The sequence below is a fragment of the Cydia splendana genome, chromosome 19 (assembly GCF_910591565.1).
Source record: "Cydia splendana chromosome 19, ilCydSple1.2, whole genome shotgun sequence".
In the NCBI taxonomy this organism is placed as follows: Eukaryota; Metazoa; Arthropoda; class Insecta; order Lepidoptera; family Tortricidae; genus Cydia; species Cydia splendana.
Window position 1 is genome coordinate 2,379,575 of NC_085978.1, and position 16,726 is coordinate 2,396,300.

The following is a 16,726-nucleotide window of genomic DNA, read 5'->3' on the forward strand; positions in this document are numbered from 1 at the left end:
ATCAAAGCAGTAAATAAATGAATATGAATACGTCATTAAAAACATCCAACATTGAAAGATCTTGGAAACTCTAGAAATTAACTTATTTTTGAGAAATGTCCGATAACTTTCCTACTTTTTACAAACATTGTGTAACTCGCACGAAATTGTACACTCGCGTTTAAAAGTGCATGGATATGTTTCAACCGTAATATTAAGGCAGGCATTACGGTCGACACCTATTTATGCACTTTTGAACGCCACTGTACATCTGTTTTTATGACATAATATAATATACTTTCAATGCTTGTTTTTTTTCTAAGAATGGAGTGTGTGAATACAAAGATCTAAGTCGCTCTTCTTTTTATCATTCTTAACCCAATTTTTAGTTGTTCAAGCTGTAAAAACCTCAATTATCAAAATTATTTCATACTGGAATTCTATAGATTTGTACATATTTTACTTATTTGAATATGTTGTTGTAGGTCACGAAGCTTTCACGTCGTTGGTTGACGCAGCCGTGTCGGCGTCGGCGCTGCCGGTGCCCCGCGGCCAGGCGCCCGACGCCAAGCCTGACGCCAAGCACGACATGAGGTTAGTTTGCACATTTAGGCCGCCTAAAACTTTGAACACTAAAGAAAACGTATGACTCGCTCTTTCGCAATATGTAAACTTATATCGGGATTAAAAACTTAACTTTTATTGCTCAGAACTACTGAATGTAGTTACAGTCAATCAAATCAGACCCATGATAAAATAGAATTATTTGTAGGCAATCATCAAATGCTCAAAAAAGTTTGTAACTACTTTCCAAGAATACATTTTAAATATTTAATATAGTGGTTTGCGGTTATTTTTACTAAGTAATTTTTCTTTTAAGGTAGGTGTAACAGATATTCGGTATTCGGCCGAATATAGTTCGTTTTTTTTAGCATTAGAAAGAAGGTAAGCGATCTTGACATGTCTTTTAATTGAAAAACGCTTTTTAAAAATCAGTAACTATTACTTATGAAAGCAGAAGAATATAAATGATCGTATTAGATTCATAATTGTTAGATATTTGCCGTGACTTATTTTTAAAACGTATTTTTCAATTTAAAGACTCATCAAGATTGTTTACTTTTTTCTGAAGCTAAAAAAAACGGACTATAGTAAGCAACATTCGGTCAAATATTGAATATTCGGCTAAGTGGCCAAATAGGCCGAATACCGAATAGTTGCCGAATATTAGTGGCATCCCTACTAAAAAGGGTTTACTTGCAGGATACACGAGAAGATGCAGCGCGAGCGCGACATGGGCATCGTGCACAAATACCACCATCCGCAGCACCCGCACCACCCGCAGCACATGCAGTACCAGGTAGCACATTGAGCCCCACTTGCACCATCCCACCAACCAGGGGTTAACCGGTTAAACCGTTAACCCAGTGTCAAATTGTACTGGTAACCATGATAACTCCAGGTTAAACCGGTTAAACCCGGGTTAGTGGGATGGAGCAAGTGGCGCTAAATGGAAGAACATCACACATTGTCAAGCAGATATACATTTGTATATTAAAAAACTATTAAATTTAAAAAAAAAGTAGTCTACGCTAATTACGCGATATCCCAAAAATATACATTTTATGGCAAAAATGCCTTACATGATTTTTGAAAAGAGCTGAAAAAGACTACGCGATCTTGACGTGCCTTTTAATTGAAAACGCATTTTAAACTCAGTAACTATTACTTATGAAAGCAAAAGAATGTAAATAATCGTATATGATTCATAAATGTTACATATTTCTTCAATAAAGAAGACACGTCAAGATTGTTTACCTTTTTTCTAATGCTAAAAAAACGAACTATAGTGTATAGCTTTTGTTCACTGTTTAATCTAATAATACATACCTTAAAACTAGCAATTCTTGTTTATTTATTTATGATCTCGGAAATTTGCTATATGGGGGTTTTCGGGGGCAATAAATCGATCTAACTAGGTCTTATCTCTGGGAAAACGCGTATTTTTGAGTTTTTATATGTTTTTCGATCAAAGCTCGGTCTCCCAGATATTTTGTAGTAAAATAATCTTGTATCTAATGTTGGTTTATGTTGACAGTCGGTTATGGACCGCGAGAGGAGAGGAATGCAAGCGCAACTGCTAGAGAGAGACAGACAGCTGGCCTTACAAAGCCGAGAAAGGTAAGTTCAACTATATTTTTATTAGTCGTCAGTATGACTAGGAATATATTATTACAAGGTTTTATTTCATTTGGCCTGTTAGTTAGTGTGGGTCAAATCTTGGAAGCCAAATTTGACCCACTTCCCGATTTCCGACTGAGCTGAAATTTTGCATACAATACATATGTAAATCGGATGACAATGAAATATTATTGTGACATGGATGTGATGATGGGGACAGGAGGTGGCCATAGGAACTCTGTGACAAACCAAAAACTTATTATTAAACTAACTTCTGTTGTTCTGTAGAGACCATGAAACATTAAAGATTGTACGTCATGTTAAAATGTGTTTAATGTTTTAGGGAACGCGCGATAGCAGCGATGCACGAGCGAGAGAGACATATGGCGATAGAGCAGCAACACCAGCAACAGCAGCAGATGATGAGCGAGAGGCAGAACATGATACAGCAGGTTAGTAAACTACTCCTCTTAACCACATTCGTCACCTCAGCCATAGAGAAATATAGTATGAATAGAGAGCTCACTCCATACATCAGTTTTAGAACCAAAACGACTATTATTTTCGCAGTCGACATTTAGCATCGAGTAGCGGAATTATCACGTCGGAACATCTATTGTCAAGTAGCAGTACTGATTTTTGGGTCTACTATCCGCTCTCCGTCCGTCAACATTCATCCCTATTCTTTTGCCTATATGGCATTCATCCCTCCTCATTACATGCCCATACCACGCTAACCTACTCCTCATCTTCTCCGTTACTGGTGCTACTTTCAAACTTCCCCTTATATACCGTAAAGGGGCCCACTGATTAACAGTCCGCCGGACGGTATCGGCCTGTCAGTTGTTCGGAACTGTCAAAATTTTGTTCTAACTGACAGGCCGATACCGTCCGGTACTCATAAACATATCTTGCCTTAGAACTACAAAAAAATACAGTAAAGGTCACACCTGAACGAAAAAAATACAGTTAATTTTGGAGCATAGTTGGGAGCTTTGGACTATAGTTGGGAAGTTTTATGGTACTCATTCTTAATCCGAACCTTGCTCATTCCACACATCCATCTGAACAATCTCATGTTTTGAGATACCATGATGGAAAAAATGGGGATGGAGCGACCAAGAATGCTGCGAATGCGGTTGCCCAAAGCAAACTGTTCGGCATATTGTGTTGGAGTGCCCAATAACAAAGTACGATGGCCCAGTGGAAGATTTTAAAACCATAACGAGTGCAGCCATCACCTACTTGGAAAAATGTAGATTTAGATTATAAATAAACTAAGTTGTTAATGAACAGTGTAATGTAATGTAAATGCCATACGATAAATAAAATAAAATGATAAACGCTGCTTCGTTGACTTGTTTTATAATGTAATGTGTCAATTGTTTACAACAGCAACAACAACAACAGCAGCAACAACACCAGCAGCAACAACATCAGCAGCAACAACATCAGCAGCAACAACATCAGCAGCAACAACATCAGCAGCAACAACAGGCGCAGCAACAGGCGCAGCAACAGGCACAACAACAGGCGCAGCAACAAGCACAACAACAACAGGCGCAGCAGCAACAACAACAACAGCAACAGCAGCCTGCCAGCTCCAACGCGGACGGCGAGAGAAGGTTGCTGGCGCCGTACAAGCAACAACCACCGCACCACCGGCATCCTGCCTCGCCGCACCTTGAAACTTGGAAGGAGACGTAAGTACCCTCCGTTATAGCAGCGCTATGTTATAACAGCTACAACAACAACAACAGCACCAGCAACAACAGAACCAGCAGCAGCAGCCACCGCGCCACCGGCATCCTGCCTCGCCGCACCTTGAAACTTGGAAGGAGACGTAAGTACCCTCCGTTATAACAGCGCTATGTTATAACAGCTACAACAACAACAACAGCAGCAGCAACAACAGAAGCAGCAGCAACAACAACAACAACAACGACAACAACAGAAAGTAAGAGTTTTATTCACAGTTGGACTAGATATATATTTAGCCGTGGGTGGTCTACCAGACCGACGTTAATAATAGAGATTCTTCGACGTTTATAACAATGTATAGAGGCCATTTTATCTCCAATACAAGACGTTTATTTCAAGGCACATAATGTCTAGAAGATTTTCTCTAAGCAGCTTTTCGTATATGTAATTGCTTTATCCACCTAAGAACCAGAGTATCAAAATTCAATTTCAATTTGTTCTTTTTAAAGGAACTCAGGACTTAGGAGGTTATATGAAAGAAAGAAAGAAATAGTTATTTGTACAACAAGAGATCAAAGTTTGATATTTCTTCGAGTGCTTATTTTGAGTCCCGTGCAAGCGAAAGATTCTATAATAGATTCACGAGCGTAGCGAGTGAATTTAATTTAGAATCTTGAGCGTAGTAAGGGATTCAAAAGCGCACTAGATGTAAATAACTTTGATCTCGTGTAGTACACAAAATTTTTCACCCTAAGCAGTGAGAAAATGCCTAGAGGGACAGAGATAATAGAACCCAAGTTATTTGTACCCCGCATGTTGAAATGACATTTGACTATAAAGGTCACTTGAATGTCATTTTATCTCACTCAGTGAGCAAAATGCTATTTTGCTCACTGAGTGAGACAAAATGACTCAGTGAGCAAAATCGCATTTTGCTCACTGTTTTTAAGAAGCAAAGTACCCTTATTCGAGCTGCTGAGGTGAAAATACATTTATTTACGACATCATAGTTACAAAACCAGTTAAATTAAAAACAAGACATGTCAGATGGACGTTAAAAATCGGGCAAGTGCGAGTCGGACTCGCGCACGAAGGGTTCCGTACCATATAAAAAAAAAACAAAAAAAAAAGCAAAAAAAAAAACGGTCACCCATCCAAGTACTGACCACTCCCGACGTTGCTTAACTTTGATCAAAACTCACGTTTGTTGTATGGGAGCCCCATTTAAATCTTTATTTTATTCTGTTTTTAGTATTTGTTGTTATAGCGGCAACAGAAATACATCATCTGTGAAAATTTCAACTGTCTAGCTATCACGGTTCGTGAGATACAGCCTGGTGACAGACGGACGGACGGACGGACAGCGAAGTCTTAGTAATAGGGTCCCGTTTTACCCTTTGGGTACGGAACCCTAAAAAGGACCCCCACTCAGACTCAGCCTAATAAAGTAATAGTATGTTGCGGTAAGCCGCAGCGCTGATTTCAGTGGGGACCTAGCTTATAATTAACTTAAAGCTAATAGGGAATACAGACAATAATACAATTAAAAACAGACAACACATAATCATATATAATATTAATATTTTAATTGTATTGCAGCCGGCCGGCGCCGGCGCCGCCAGCAGCGGCGGTCCGCACGGAAGGCACGCTGACGGCCGCCTCGCTCATCGACGCCATCATCACGCACCAGATCAGCCAGTCCGCCACCGACCAGCGCTTCCCTCCCGTGAGTAGTACCTACAATATATCTCCCAAGTCACTGATTTGATCTCGACGAGCGGAAGCGGTGCCGCCGCAGGTAGTAAGCGTTAATACGAACCAAAGACATATGTAACTTCGTATAAGACGAATAAAGTCTAAGGAAAAAACGTGCCTCGGAATTGAAGCAAAAGTCATTCTCGAATAGATGGCGCACACACCTTTAGCCTATCCTCGGCTAGATGGCGTGACGACACCGTTTCATATTTAACAATTTTAACACATAGATATTAGTTGAATGAACATGGATCAAAATTATATAAAAATAATAAAATCATTTATCCATATATATACATTTTTTGATAACTTTATACGTTTTCATTTTGAGTTTTAGTCGTGTGTCGATAGATGGCAGTAAATTTACTGTGACTATAAAATTTACAATGACAGGACCCCTCTATACTATCTATTCTTTTTGATACGAACATTACCTTCTGGCCTATTTCCGACCATGGCGACCACTTCGAGTCCTAGTTAGTTTGGTGCTAATAATGCGCCCGGAGATGGCTGACGTAGCCGATCTTCGAGGTTAAGAGCCCATCAACGCGCTCACTAGCGCCACTGGTAAATAATTGTGATTATTTAAATTTAACGATAGATATTTAAAAACGTTGATGGGCTCTTAAATCTCGCGCCCATTGAGGGCACGTATAGGCACCCTAAAGGCGACCGGTAAGTATGTCGGAACTTATTTCTAAGCCTACGTTCTTTGTCTGACTGTCACCGGACTATATCTCAAAAACCTTAAACATTGTAAACAGTTGAAAAACTTTGTATATTATAATAAATATTTCTCGTGTTTGCAGACGATAATTCGCGAATGTTCACCGACGCTACGTGAAGAACGGCAGTCTCCACCTCGAGAGGAACCTCCAGCGCACACAGCCAGTATAAAGCTCGGGGATCTCGCCTCCAACATCATCACGAGGGACTTCTGCAGCCCCACACAACCACCCCATCATCAGAAGTGAGTATATAGCTTAGCCAGTATGAATTCAACACTTAGGCAACCGTGCACACTCACACCAATTGCATTAACATTTACATACATACACACAAACATCCAGAAGACTTATAGGCTAATTTTGTTTTTGTTTAAGTAATTAGAATGTTAATTTTATTTAAGCTTTCCTTTATTTTTGTACATGGTGTCCTTTACTGAGTGCCACCTAGTCCATCCACTGGGCCTTACTGAAACCAGCGTCGCGGTATGTCCCATGTGGCTCATACCGCGACACCTAGCTGAGTGAGGACCATTTAGCGCAACTTTTCATTTTGTGTAATTATTCTTAGTTTTAAGGTTATTTTATTGTGCTAATAAATAGTTCCTTCTTCTTCTTCTTCGGTATGTCGCCTCCAACAGAGGGATTTCTTTATTGAAGAGTTCTTAATCCTAACACCAATCGACGAGCATAAGCCGACCCTGCCGTGCCCGGCCAGTGGCCACAGTGTAATACGTTCCCTGCTCAATTTTCCTGCCCTAATACCGAAATGACAATACAATCGGCCATGTTCGATTACTTTATGTACCTATTCGACTGCAAATCCAATCAGATCAGATCGACAAATTTGAGCAATCACCCTGTCATTTTAGTATGTGAAATATAAGAACAGGATTTATGAATAGGGTATTTGACTGTATTTAAAATAAATTATTTTACACCATGCATAAAATAAAGCACCAGAAGATTAATAGAGAAATGTAGACAGCAGCTAGTTTTAGACACAATTTATATTTTTAAACCCGTATAAAACTATAAAGAGTAGGTAATTTGATTGTGACGTCACATGCTAGTGTTTCATATAAATTGTATAGTAGCAAAATCGTTTTGACAGTTCGAAAAAGAAACTGATTTGATTAGTAGTCCAATACCCTATTGTGTTGTCTTTTAGCAGCAGTAGATACAACTTGGGAGCGGGCGGGCCGGAGTACCCGGCCGCGGAGGAGTGGAAGCGCCGCGACGCGCCCAAGCACGCGCCCTACCTCGAGCCCGTCAGCCCGCCCGACAACCACCACCCCAACAGGTACACTGTCACCCGCATCATTTTTAGGGTTCCGTACCCAAAGGGTAAAAATGGGACCCTATTACTAAGACTCCGCTGTCCGTCCGTCCGTTTGTCACCAGGCTGTATCTCATGAACCGTGATAGCTAGGCAGTTGAAATTTTCACAGATGATGTATTTCTGTTGCCGCTATAACAACAAATACTAAAAACAGAATATAATAAGTGGGGCTCCCATACAACAAACGTGATTTTTTGCCGTTTCTTGCGTAATAGTACGGAACCCTTCGTGCGCGAATCCGACTCGCACTTGTTGTATTCGTATTATTTTATATTTTATTGCAAATAAAGGTAACGAAAGACTTGTACTGCTTAAGTACCTCTCACTTCCCCTAGATATGTGTTGCTGCTTTACGAATGTATCTATATCATCATCATTTAGTTTCATATGACATTGACTAGTAAAACTGGTGTATGATTAGTTCATATTTCTTATTATTACTTTTTAAACAACTTTTAACGTTAATCATTTTAATTCCAGAGCGAACAGCACGCGTCGTTTCTCCGGCTGCAACTCCTCAACCATGCTAACGCCGTTCGACTACGTGACCAACCGCATAGTGGAGGTGATGCGCAGCGACGCCGACGAGCGGAAACCGGCGCTGGCGTTCCCCGCTACCGCCTACGCGTATCCATACTCCGCGCTCAACGTGCCGGCCACCACGGCGGGGCCGGTTTCCAGCGCTCCCTCTACTAGTGATGGTAAGTCTATTTAGAAACAACATTTCTGCAATTTTTCGAATAGTTCTATGCCATGATAACACCGATCGTACATATTCAACTCGTGCAAGTCATGTGAAGTGATGGCGAGTGTAAATCTCAGCTGACGTTCCCCGCTACCGTCTATGCGTATCTTCAAGGTGACAGTCCATTTCTAACGACAGCAGCACTACCATTAATTTTACTATGGAAATTGACAATAACATCGACGCGTTTCGTATTAGTAGTGCGGCTGTGGTCAGAAATGGAATGTTACCCTTACTCGGCGTGAAACGTGCCTGCGACTGCGGCGGGATCGGTTTCTAGCGCTCTTTCTACGAGTGACGGTATGTTATACCACAGACATGCTTTACAATATAACTTTTTTGTTAAGAATTTTCAACCTTGCTAACAACAATAGTGTGTAATCAAGTTGTGAAAGTCATGTAAAGTGACTCCGCTGAGCGTAAGTCCCAAAATAGTACATTACGATATAAGTGCGAAAAGTAGGAAATTCGCAATGAGTGGCGATCTTCGAGCAACACCGGCTTCCGACACATCGGAAGGGAGGGGCCCAAGCGATATCTCACCGTACAAATCTTTCTGCCATTTTTCGCGGGGGGAAAGGTGCACACAGTCGCACTTCTCACACACTTACATACAAAATCCAAACTGTAATGACGACACAAATACATAGAAAATGACACACGTCAAAGACAAATCTTGCAAACCTCGATCTCTTTTTGTGTACGGACGAGTAACACATTTTCGTTGAAGTATGTTATTGTATTCTGAGAGATGAGAAGTCGGATTTGTCGCTCGACCGATCCGCAATTTGTACTGAGCGAGCAAAATCGATAAATCCAACAATTACATGAGACTAAAATATATTAATTGTGTTTGAATGTAATTAAACGTATAATATGTAAAAAAAATATTACATGTGAAATGTAACACTTTCTTTTTGTAAATTTGATGTCCCCGACCTCTTTTTATAACAAAAAGAATTTGTAGGAATAAAATCATCTCGATTTTATTCCCGTCAAAAATACTCAAATAATTTTGGTCGGGAATAATTCGTATGAGAAAAAATTGAATGAGAATAACATATTCTTAATCAAATAAATATAATCATGATTTTAATTCGAAATAATATTCCACGAATAAAAATGTGGTCTGGGTATCGTATAGGTACTAATTACGTATAATAGTTAGGTAGATGTAATAGTAGTTAGTCTCTTGTCTAATTGATACCCATTTTATGGAATAAAATCTTACAAATTGACTGTCGCATAGTTTCAGTAACCGTATTATTTTTAATTTACTAACCAAATCATTAGGTTCAATCAAAGACATATGTAACTTCGTATAAGACGAATAAAGTCTAAGGAAAAAACGTGCCTCGGAATTCAAGTAAAAGTCATTCTCGAATAGATGGCGCACACACCTTTAGCCTATCCTCGGCTAGATGGCGTGACGACACCGTTTCATATTTAACAATTTTAACACATAGATATCAGTGAATGAACATGGATCAAACTGATATAAAAATAATAAAATCATTTATCCATATACGAGTATATACATTTTTTGATAACTTTATACGTTTTCATTTTGAGTTTTAGTCGTATGTCGATAGATGGCAGTCAATTTACAGTGACTACAAAATTTACAATGACAGGACCCCTCTATACTATCTATTCTTTTTGGTTCAATTTAGCTCGTCTAGGGGCCTAGCCAAGATGCCAATCGCTTGCGCTCCGACAACGAAGCGCTTTCTGTCTCTATCACTCTTACATATTAGTGCGATAGAAAGCCAGAGATAGCGTTTTGTTGTCGTAGCGCAAACCATTGGCATGTTGGCTACGCACTCAAGGTGCCTAGCCAAGATGCCAATTTTTGTTTTTAATTAATAACCAAATCATTAGGTAAATTTTGCTGTTCTGAGGGCCTAGCCAACATGCCAATCGCTTGCGCTCCGACAACGAAGCGCTTTCTGTCTCTTACTCTTACATATTAGTACGATAGAGAGACAGAGATAGCGTTTCGTTGTAGTAGCGCAAACATTTGGCATGTTGCCTACGCTTCCAAGGTGCCTAGCCAAGATGCCAATTTTTTATTTTATTTTAATAACCAAATCTTTGGGTACAATCAGTTCTCGGGGCCTAGCCAACATGCCAATCGCTTGCGCTCCAACAACGAAGCTCTTTCTGTCTCTATCACTCTTACATATTAGTGCGATAGAGAGACAGAGATAGCGTTTCGTTATCGTAGCGCAAACGTTTGGCATGTTGGTTACGCTCCCAAGGTGCCTATTCAAGATGCCAATTTTTGCTTTTATTTTAATAACCAAATCATTAAGTAAATTTAGCTGTTCTGGGGGCCTAGCCAACATGCCAATCGCTTGCGCTCCAACAGCGAAGCGCTTTCTGTCTCTATCACTCTTACATATTAGTTCGATACAGAGGCAGAGATAGCGTTTCGTTGTCGTAGCGCAAACGATTGGCATGTTGGCTAGGCCCCCAGAACAACTAAATTGTACCCAAAGATTTGGTTATTGAATTAAAAACAAAAATTGGCATCTTGGCTAGGCACCTTGAGTGCGTAGCCAATATGCCAATCGTTTGCGCTACGAGAACGAAACGCTATCTCTGTCTCTCTCTCGCACTAATATGTAAGAGTGATAGAGACAGAAAGTGCTTCGTTGTCGGAGCACAAGCGATTGGCATCTTGGCTAGGCCCCCAGAACAGCTAAATTTACCTAATGATTTGGCTATTAAATTAAAAAGAAAAATTGTCATTTTGGCTAGGCACCTTGGGTGCGTAGCCAACATGCCAATTGTTTGTGCTACGACAACGAAAGGCTATCTGTCTCTCTATCGCACTAATATGTAAGAGTGATAGAGAGAGACTATACGCAACTCTACGGAGCGTTAACGTTTGGCATATTGGCTAAGCACCCTGATCGGATGATATAACTAGATAGTATATAGCGGAACTCTTCAATGTGTACTGTACCTAAACTAAAGTGACAAATATCAATTCAATCCGACTTTTAAATAGAAGGCTGAAAATCAACTTACAAAATATGTATAACCGATTGTACTACAAAAATTAACTTAATTCTAAATAACATTTTAATTGAATAAAACCTTATTTAGAATAGTCTCACTTCTAGAATAATTATTCTGTTTTTTATTCCGCATTTAAAATAAAAGTCACATGATTTATTCACCTTAATTTTATTCTAAAATAACTAGTGCAATAATTATTCTAATTCAAATCGATTTGAATAAGAATAAAATTTCTATTTTTATTCTTATTCTTATTCAAGTTAATTTTTGCCCAACTCTGCCTCGGCAGAGGGGAAATAGTGCGAATGCCGCCTCCCTTCCGTGTTGCTCGAAGGTGGCGATAAATTCTCTCTCCTCCTCTTGGTCGTGTTTCAAATCGACACGAGCTGCGACAGCTGTATAACGTTTTACAGTACATATGGCCCTTTAAATTTTTGACATAGGCACGTATTGTCTTTAATCCCGCTCTAGCACCATATGTACTAGGGTGGTAAAGTAGCAACTTTACCACCCTAGTACATATGGTGCTCCATATGTACTGTAAAAAATGTTAAAAGGAGGTGTAAAGTTATGTCGTTTTTAATGTTTTGTAGAAACTAGGCGATATTAATATGAGATTGTTTCCCCAGGCGGTGGTCCGGCGGCGGCGGCGGGGACGGCGACAGCGGCCCCCGCGGCGGCCCCCGCGGCGCCCGAGCCCGCGCCGCTCATGTCGGCGCGCTACGAGCCGCTCTCCGACGAGGACTGACGCCGCATGCACCGCCCGCCCGCCCACGCCGTCTGCTGAGCGCCCACGCCGAGGCCGGAGGCCAAGAGTCTCCTGAGGCACGCTTTCGAAATAGCCGCCCGGGCGACCGAATGGCCCGATGAAGAAATTAAACACCGTCAGGGTTGGAAGTGATGACTATTAGTCCGCGACGAGGCCGAAAGCCACTCCGACGCTCCACCGCGGCGTCCGCTGAGTGACTTCACATCGAGGCTAAAGGCCACTAATATACATCTAGAACGGCCACATGTGCCGGACTCGAGTCGAATAGTGAAGATGTAGAAAATAGTGAAGATATATAAAACTATGATGTAACCGAACATCTGCTGTGTGAATAAAAAGCTAGTACGGAAGCTCCTGTAAAACACGGCACGAAACTTGCTGAAAATCTATTCTAGAATTTTTGCTTATTTCTTAACGAATTGAGTGAACCTCACACCAATTTAAGCAAACTAAGCTCTAATTTAACAAATGAAATAAGACAGTAGATGTCATGCTAAAGAAATTTCACAAGATAGAGCTTAGAAACAGTCCTCGGAAGAATCTTAAATACTCAGATTTTAAACTTAAGGACTGAATTACGACACGGAAGTTGAATAATACGGAGGGCACTGGACTTGGACGTGAAACAAACAGCCGTCCTCAGTAACATAGGAGAAGGTTTTAAACTTTGACTACGCCAACCGGCTTGGCTTAATGTAAGATAGTGTATGCTTCGAGCGTCACGGACGTTAAGTGACTGACTTAGTGAGTGTTACGGACAATTGTAAATTTTAAAGTGTTAGGCGATTAAAGCAGGGAATATATAACGAGTTGTGGCAAGCTTTAAGTGTACGAGGAATCTGTGGACGCTTCTATAGTGTATATTAATATTTATTACGTTGATTTTGTCCATCGCTAGGGGCTTTGAAATTTTGTTGGTTATGTTGTACGAATCGGTGTAATGTGAAGTTAGGTGCCCCGGCGTCACTGCCACTTCTTTTGTGGCACAAGATATAGCGGACCTGACGCTCCTATATCGCTGTCTCAAATTTTATATTAAGTACCAAAACAATACTATAATATTGCTTGATTTTCATTGTAGATAAAGAAAGGAACAAAGGACGATTTACAAAATGTAGGCGTGTATTTCACAGCTGATCTAATTGATGATATACAGTTGGTATTATGGATAAGATTGTAAACTGCTAAGTTTCGAAAATCTAGGTACAACAAAATGTATAGTGCTGTACAGCGCCATCTAGAGTCAATTGGCAATATTTTACATCAATATGTGCATATTCATTCTTTGTCTATGCTTTTCGCAAAAGTTAAACCTTATTCTAACGCCAGTTACTTGTCATTATAGTTGACATGGTGACTGACCAATATTAAATCTTATTGCGAATAGCTAAGGTGTAATATTAGTCGTGTCGCACGGCGGTGTAGGAGGTCAGGGCCGCACCCAGGTCTTCCGTCGCCCCGGTCGCTAGGCGTCCACTAGCGACTAATGACTAACGTGTAACGACTAACGTCTAGTGTACGTGTGTACGCGCAGATTCCTCGCCGCTCGCCGGCCCGCGGCGCTCCCTGTACATAGCACCCGTATATCGCGGCGCCGGCCCAATATACGTTTATAAATATTAGTACACGGTAATCGGTATAAACACCATCATGTATACATTCTGTGCATTTGTAATTATACTTAGTTAAGGTACGATAGAGATTTGTTTTCGTTAGCTAGGTCCGGCCCCAGCGGCCACATGCGGGGCCCGCGTCGCCCGCGCCGGCCATCTACACGTGTGTGCACCCGAGCTGCGCGAGCGCGTCCCGCCGCCCGGCGGACCCACCGCCAAACTATATACTACTACAGATCTCATACTTGACACTCGCTTGCGTTAGCTTCAATCTAAGCTAGAATTAGTACATTGATCTAACTTTGGGTTTTAACCCTTTACCAGGCTAAGGGATATATATTTCCCACATACGGCACTTTAAACATGTGTTCTATTTTCGATGAGTGAGACTGACATTCGATTGTCATTTTTGAAGTCATTTGTCATTTTGTCAGCCTGGTAAACGGTAAAATCTAAGGTGGAGTTAGTTCTTGGATCTAGCTTTGGGTTTTAGACGCGACGCGAGCGGGTCGAATGTCGCTGGCAACATAAGGAATGTACGACTTAGTTTTGGCAGTAGCTCCGCGAGGGTTCAGCTCTCATGATCGACTTCTGGGGCTTATTGCACAATAAAAGCTATGATTAGCTTGTATTTTATAATGCAATAGACCCCTGGTTTTTTTAAATGTCGCTTTGAGGGCCAGGGACGCGTCTTCAGCATAAATCAGACCGAGCCCGTCGGACGCCGCCACCATTTATTATTTATACTTTATTATTTTTGCAATTTATAAATCGATTACTTATACATTATTTTACAATTCCTGTTATTTCAGTAAGAGTTAAACACTTCAATTATTAACAAAATTATGGGTAAATATCGTCTTAAAATTTACTCAATACTTTGCTTTATAATTTTATATGAATTAATATTAGCTTCAGACAGAATCAAATCAGTTTTACGTCGAGGATGAATGGAAGACCTAATGAGAGGTCGAGTGTTATTGTTTTGTATGTTATTGTATACTAGGGTTTATTTGTATATAAGCGAGGTGGCGCGTGTCGACGGCCGGCGTGTTGTAAATGTTTTATATTATGTAAAAACGACTGATTATATTAAAGTTCTGTTGAAGCCGGGCGGGCGCCGCGGCGCGCCCTGTCATTGTGATTTCTTTATAAATTGTAATATTAATAATGTAATTTAAGTAGCCGAAAGAAAAGATAATCCTTGTAAGTCCGAGTAAAGCGAAAACAAAGTTTTGGAGGACTCAATCAATAAATATGATGCAAATCGATGCTGGGTTTTATTTGATTTGGAAGTGATGTGTTCCCTGTTTTTATCCGATTAACCTTTTATCAGGCTGATAGTTCAAATATGACAATGGAGGACTAATGGAGTAAGACTGACAAGTCTTACTCATTGAAAATAGAACACAAGTTTGAAGTGCCGTATGTGGGAAATATATTACCTTCAGCCTGGCAAAGCTAAAGGAAGGGTTATGAACTAATAATTTTAGCAGTCTCTGTAACTAACTGGGTAGGTACGTTTGTAATACATTATGTATGTAGACCATAATACATTTTCTGTAGACTGGTATACCCCATCTAAAAAAACAAAGTTTATTCAGTCGGCCAGGAGTATTTAATAGTTGTCTTCGTTCTATAAATAAACATCTTGGCTAGCTGACAAATACTAACTAAACTTCTATGTCAACAGACGTTTGAGATGCGTAATAGCAGCTAATAAGTAGTTTGTTTATAATCTGAATTCAAAAAAATATTACATTAATTCTAAATCAGTTAAATGTCAATGCCGAGATCCTTAAACCGTTTCTAGTGTCACTTTAGCAAATTGTGCGTTTCGCATTAGTGAGATATTTCAGTAGTGTAGTACGACTAGGAAAAGAGTGGTGTTTGTCCATCACCAGTAAGTTCTTGGACTAAAATTAACAGTAAGACTGTGGTATAAGTGATATCACCATGGAAAGAAGCGCCCGCTTTAGCTACAGCAATCCCAAGGGGCGCTCATGGACAGGAGTTACTGTGTTCTCGGCGTATCTGGTGCTGCTGATGATGGAGATATACATAGAGTTCTTCGAGAAACAGTCGCATCTGAGGATGTACGATATGATCTGTGGACTTGTGAAGAGTCAGTGAAATGTTCTTGTTATTTTTACTGATGGCCAATACCACACTGCTAACGATACATTTTCTAATTATTTACTGGTAACATTAGTAAGAGACCCCTCATCATTGGTGGGCCTGTTGTCAAATATTTCAGTGTTGCCAGATGGTCGGGATTTTTGCGGGATTCCCGATTCCCGACAAAGTGAAAATTGTCCCGAAAAACAGCTTCACGTTATAAAACAATAATTTCAAGTTCCGAACTGTCGTCGAGCGAGCGAGGTGACGTAGTGCCAATAATATAAAATATCGTTGTTTTTAATACAATTACTTTAATTTGAATGTATTTTTTTTCCCGACTTAAGTCCCAAAATCCCGAAAAATTGATATTGTTTCCCGATAATAGCGCCTTTCGATCTGGCAACCCTAGTTGCCGGTGTAGACTTGTAAAATGTAATTTCTGACCATCTTTTCCTATTTGTCATCAAAAGTTGTGCATGAACTGTAGGGGGCAGCACAGGATCCCCCTGTTTATTGGCGCGAAGTGTAAAAAAGGAAGCTTCCAATGTTGCCCACAAGATGGCAGAACATACAGTGCACAAGAAAACGTAGGTGAACTGTAGAGGGCAGCACTTGCTTTGGCGTGAAGTGTCAATGTATAGTTTGTTTCCGATTCAATTCAGGCCACAAGATGGCAGACCCTCCAACGCGTTGTCTCCATATCGACTGAGAAAATTAGCAGGCAATGAACTCTAGAGAATAATATATTTGGTAAATAAAACATTATAA

At 40.3% G+C, this 16,726-nt stretch overlaps 1 protein-coding gene across 1 annotated transcript in view; it reads left to right on the forward strand.

Annotated features, from left to right (window-relative positions):
• The window catches only part of LOC134800353 (nuclear receptor corepressor 2-like), a 112,294-nt gene extending 97,186 nt beyond the window's left edge, over positions 1–15,108 (forward strand). Inside the window, exons 24-33 of the mRNA XM_063772852.1 lie at positions 465–573; positions 1,243–1,339; positions 2,078–2,160; positions 2,504–2,612; positions 3,556–3,863; positions 5,461–5,587; positions 6,426–6,586; positions 7,513–7,644; positions 8,164–8,384; positions 12,085–15,108. Coding sequence (XP_063628922.1) covers positions 465–573; positions 1,243–1,339; positions 2,078–2,160; positions 2,504–2,612; positions 3,556–3,863; positions 5,461–5,587; positions 6,426–6,586; positions 7,513–7,644; positions 8,164–8,384; positions 12,085–12,203 — 1,466 coding nt within the window. The 3' untranslated portion in view covers positions 12,204–15,108. The remainder of the gene's footprint in view (positions 1–464; positions 574–1,242; positions 1,340–2,077; positions 2,161–2,503; positions 2,613–3,555; positions 3,864–5,460; positions 5,588–6,425; positions 6,587–7,512; positions 7,645–8,163; positions 8,385–12,084) is intronic.
• Positions 15,109–16,726: the final 1,618 nt, after the last annotated feature.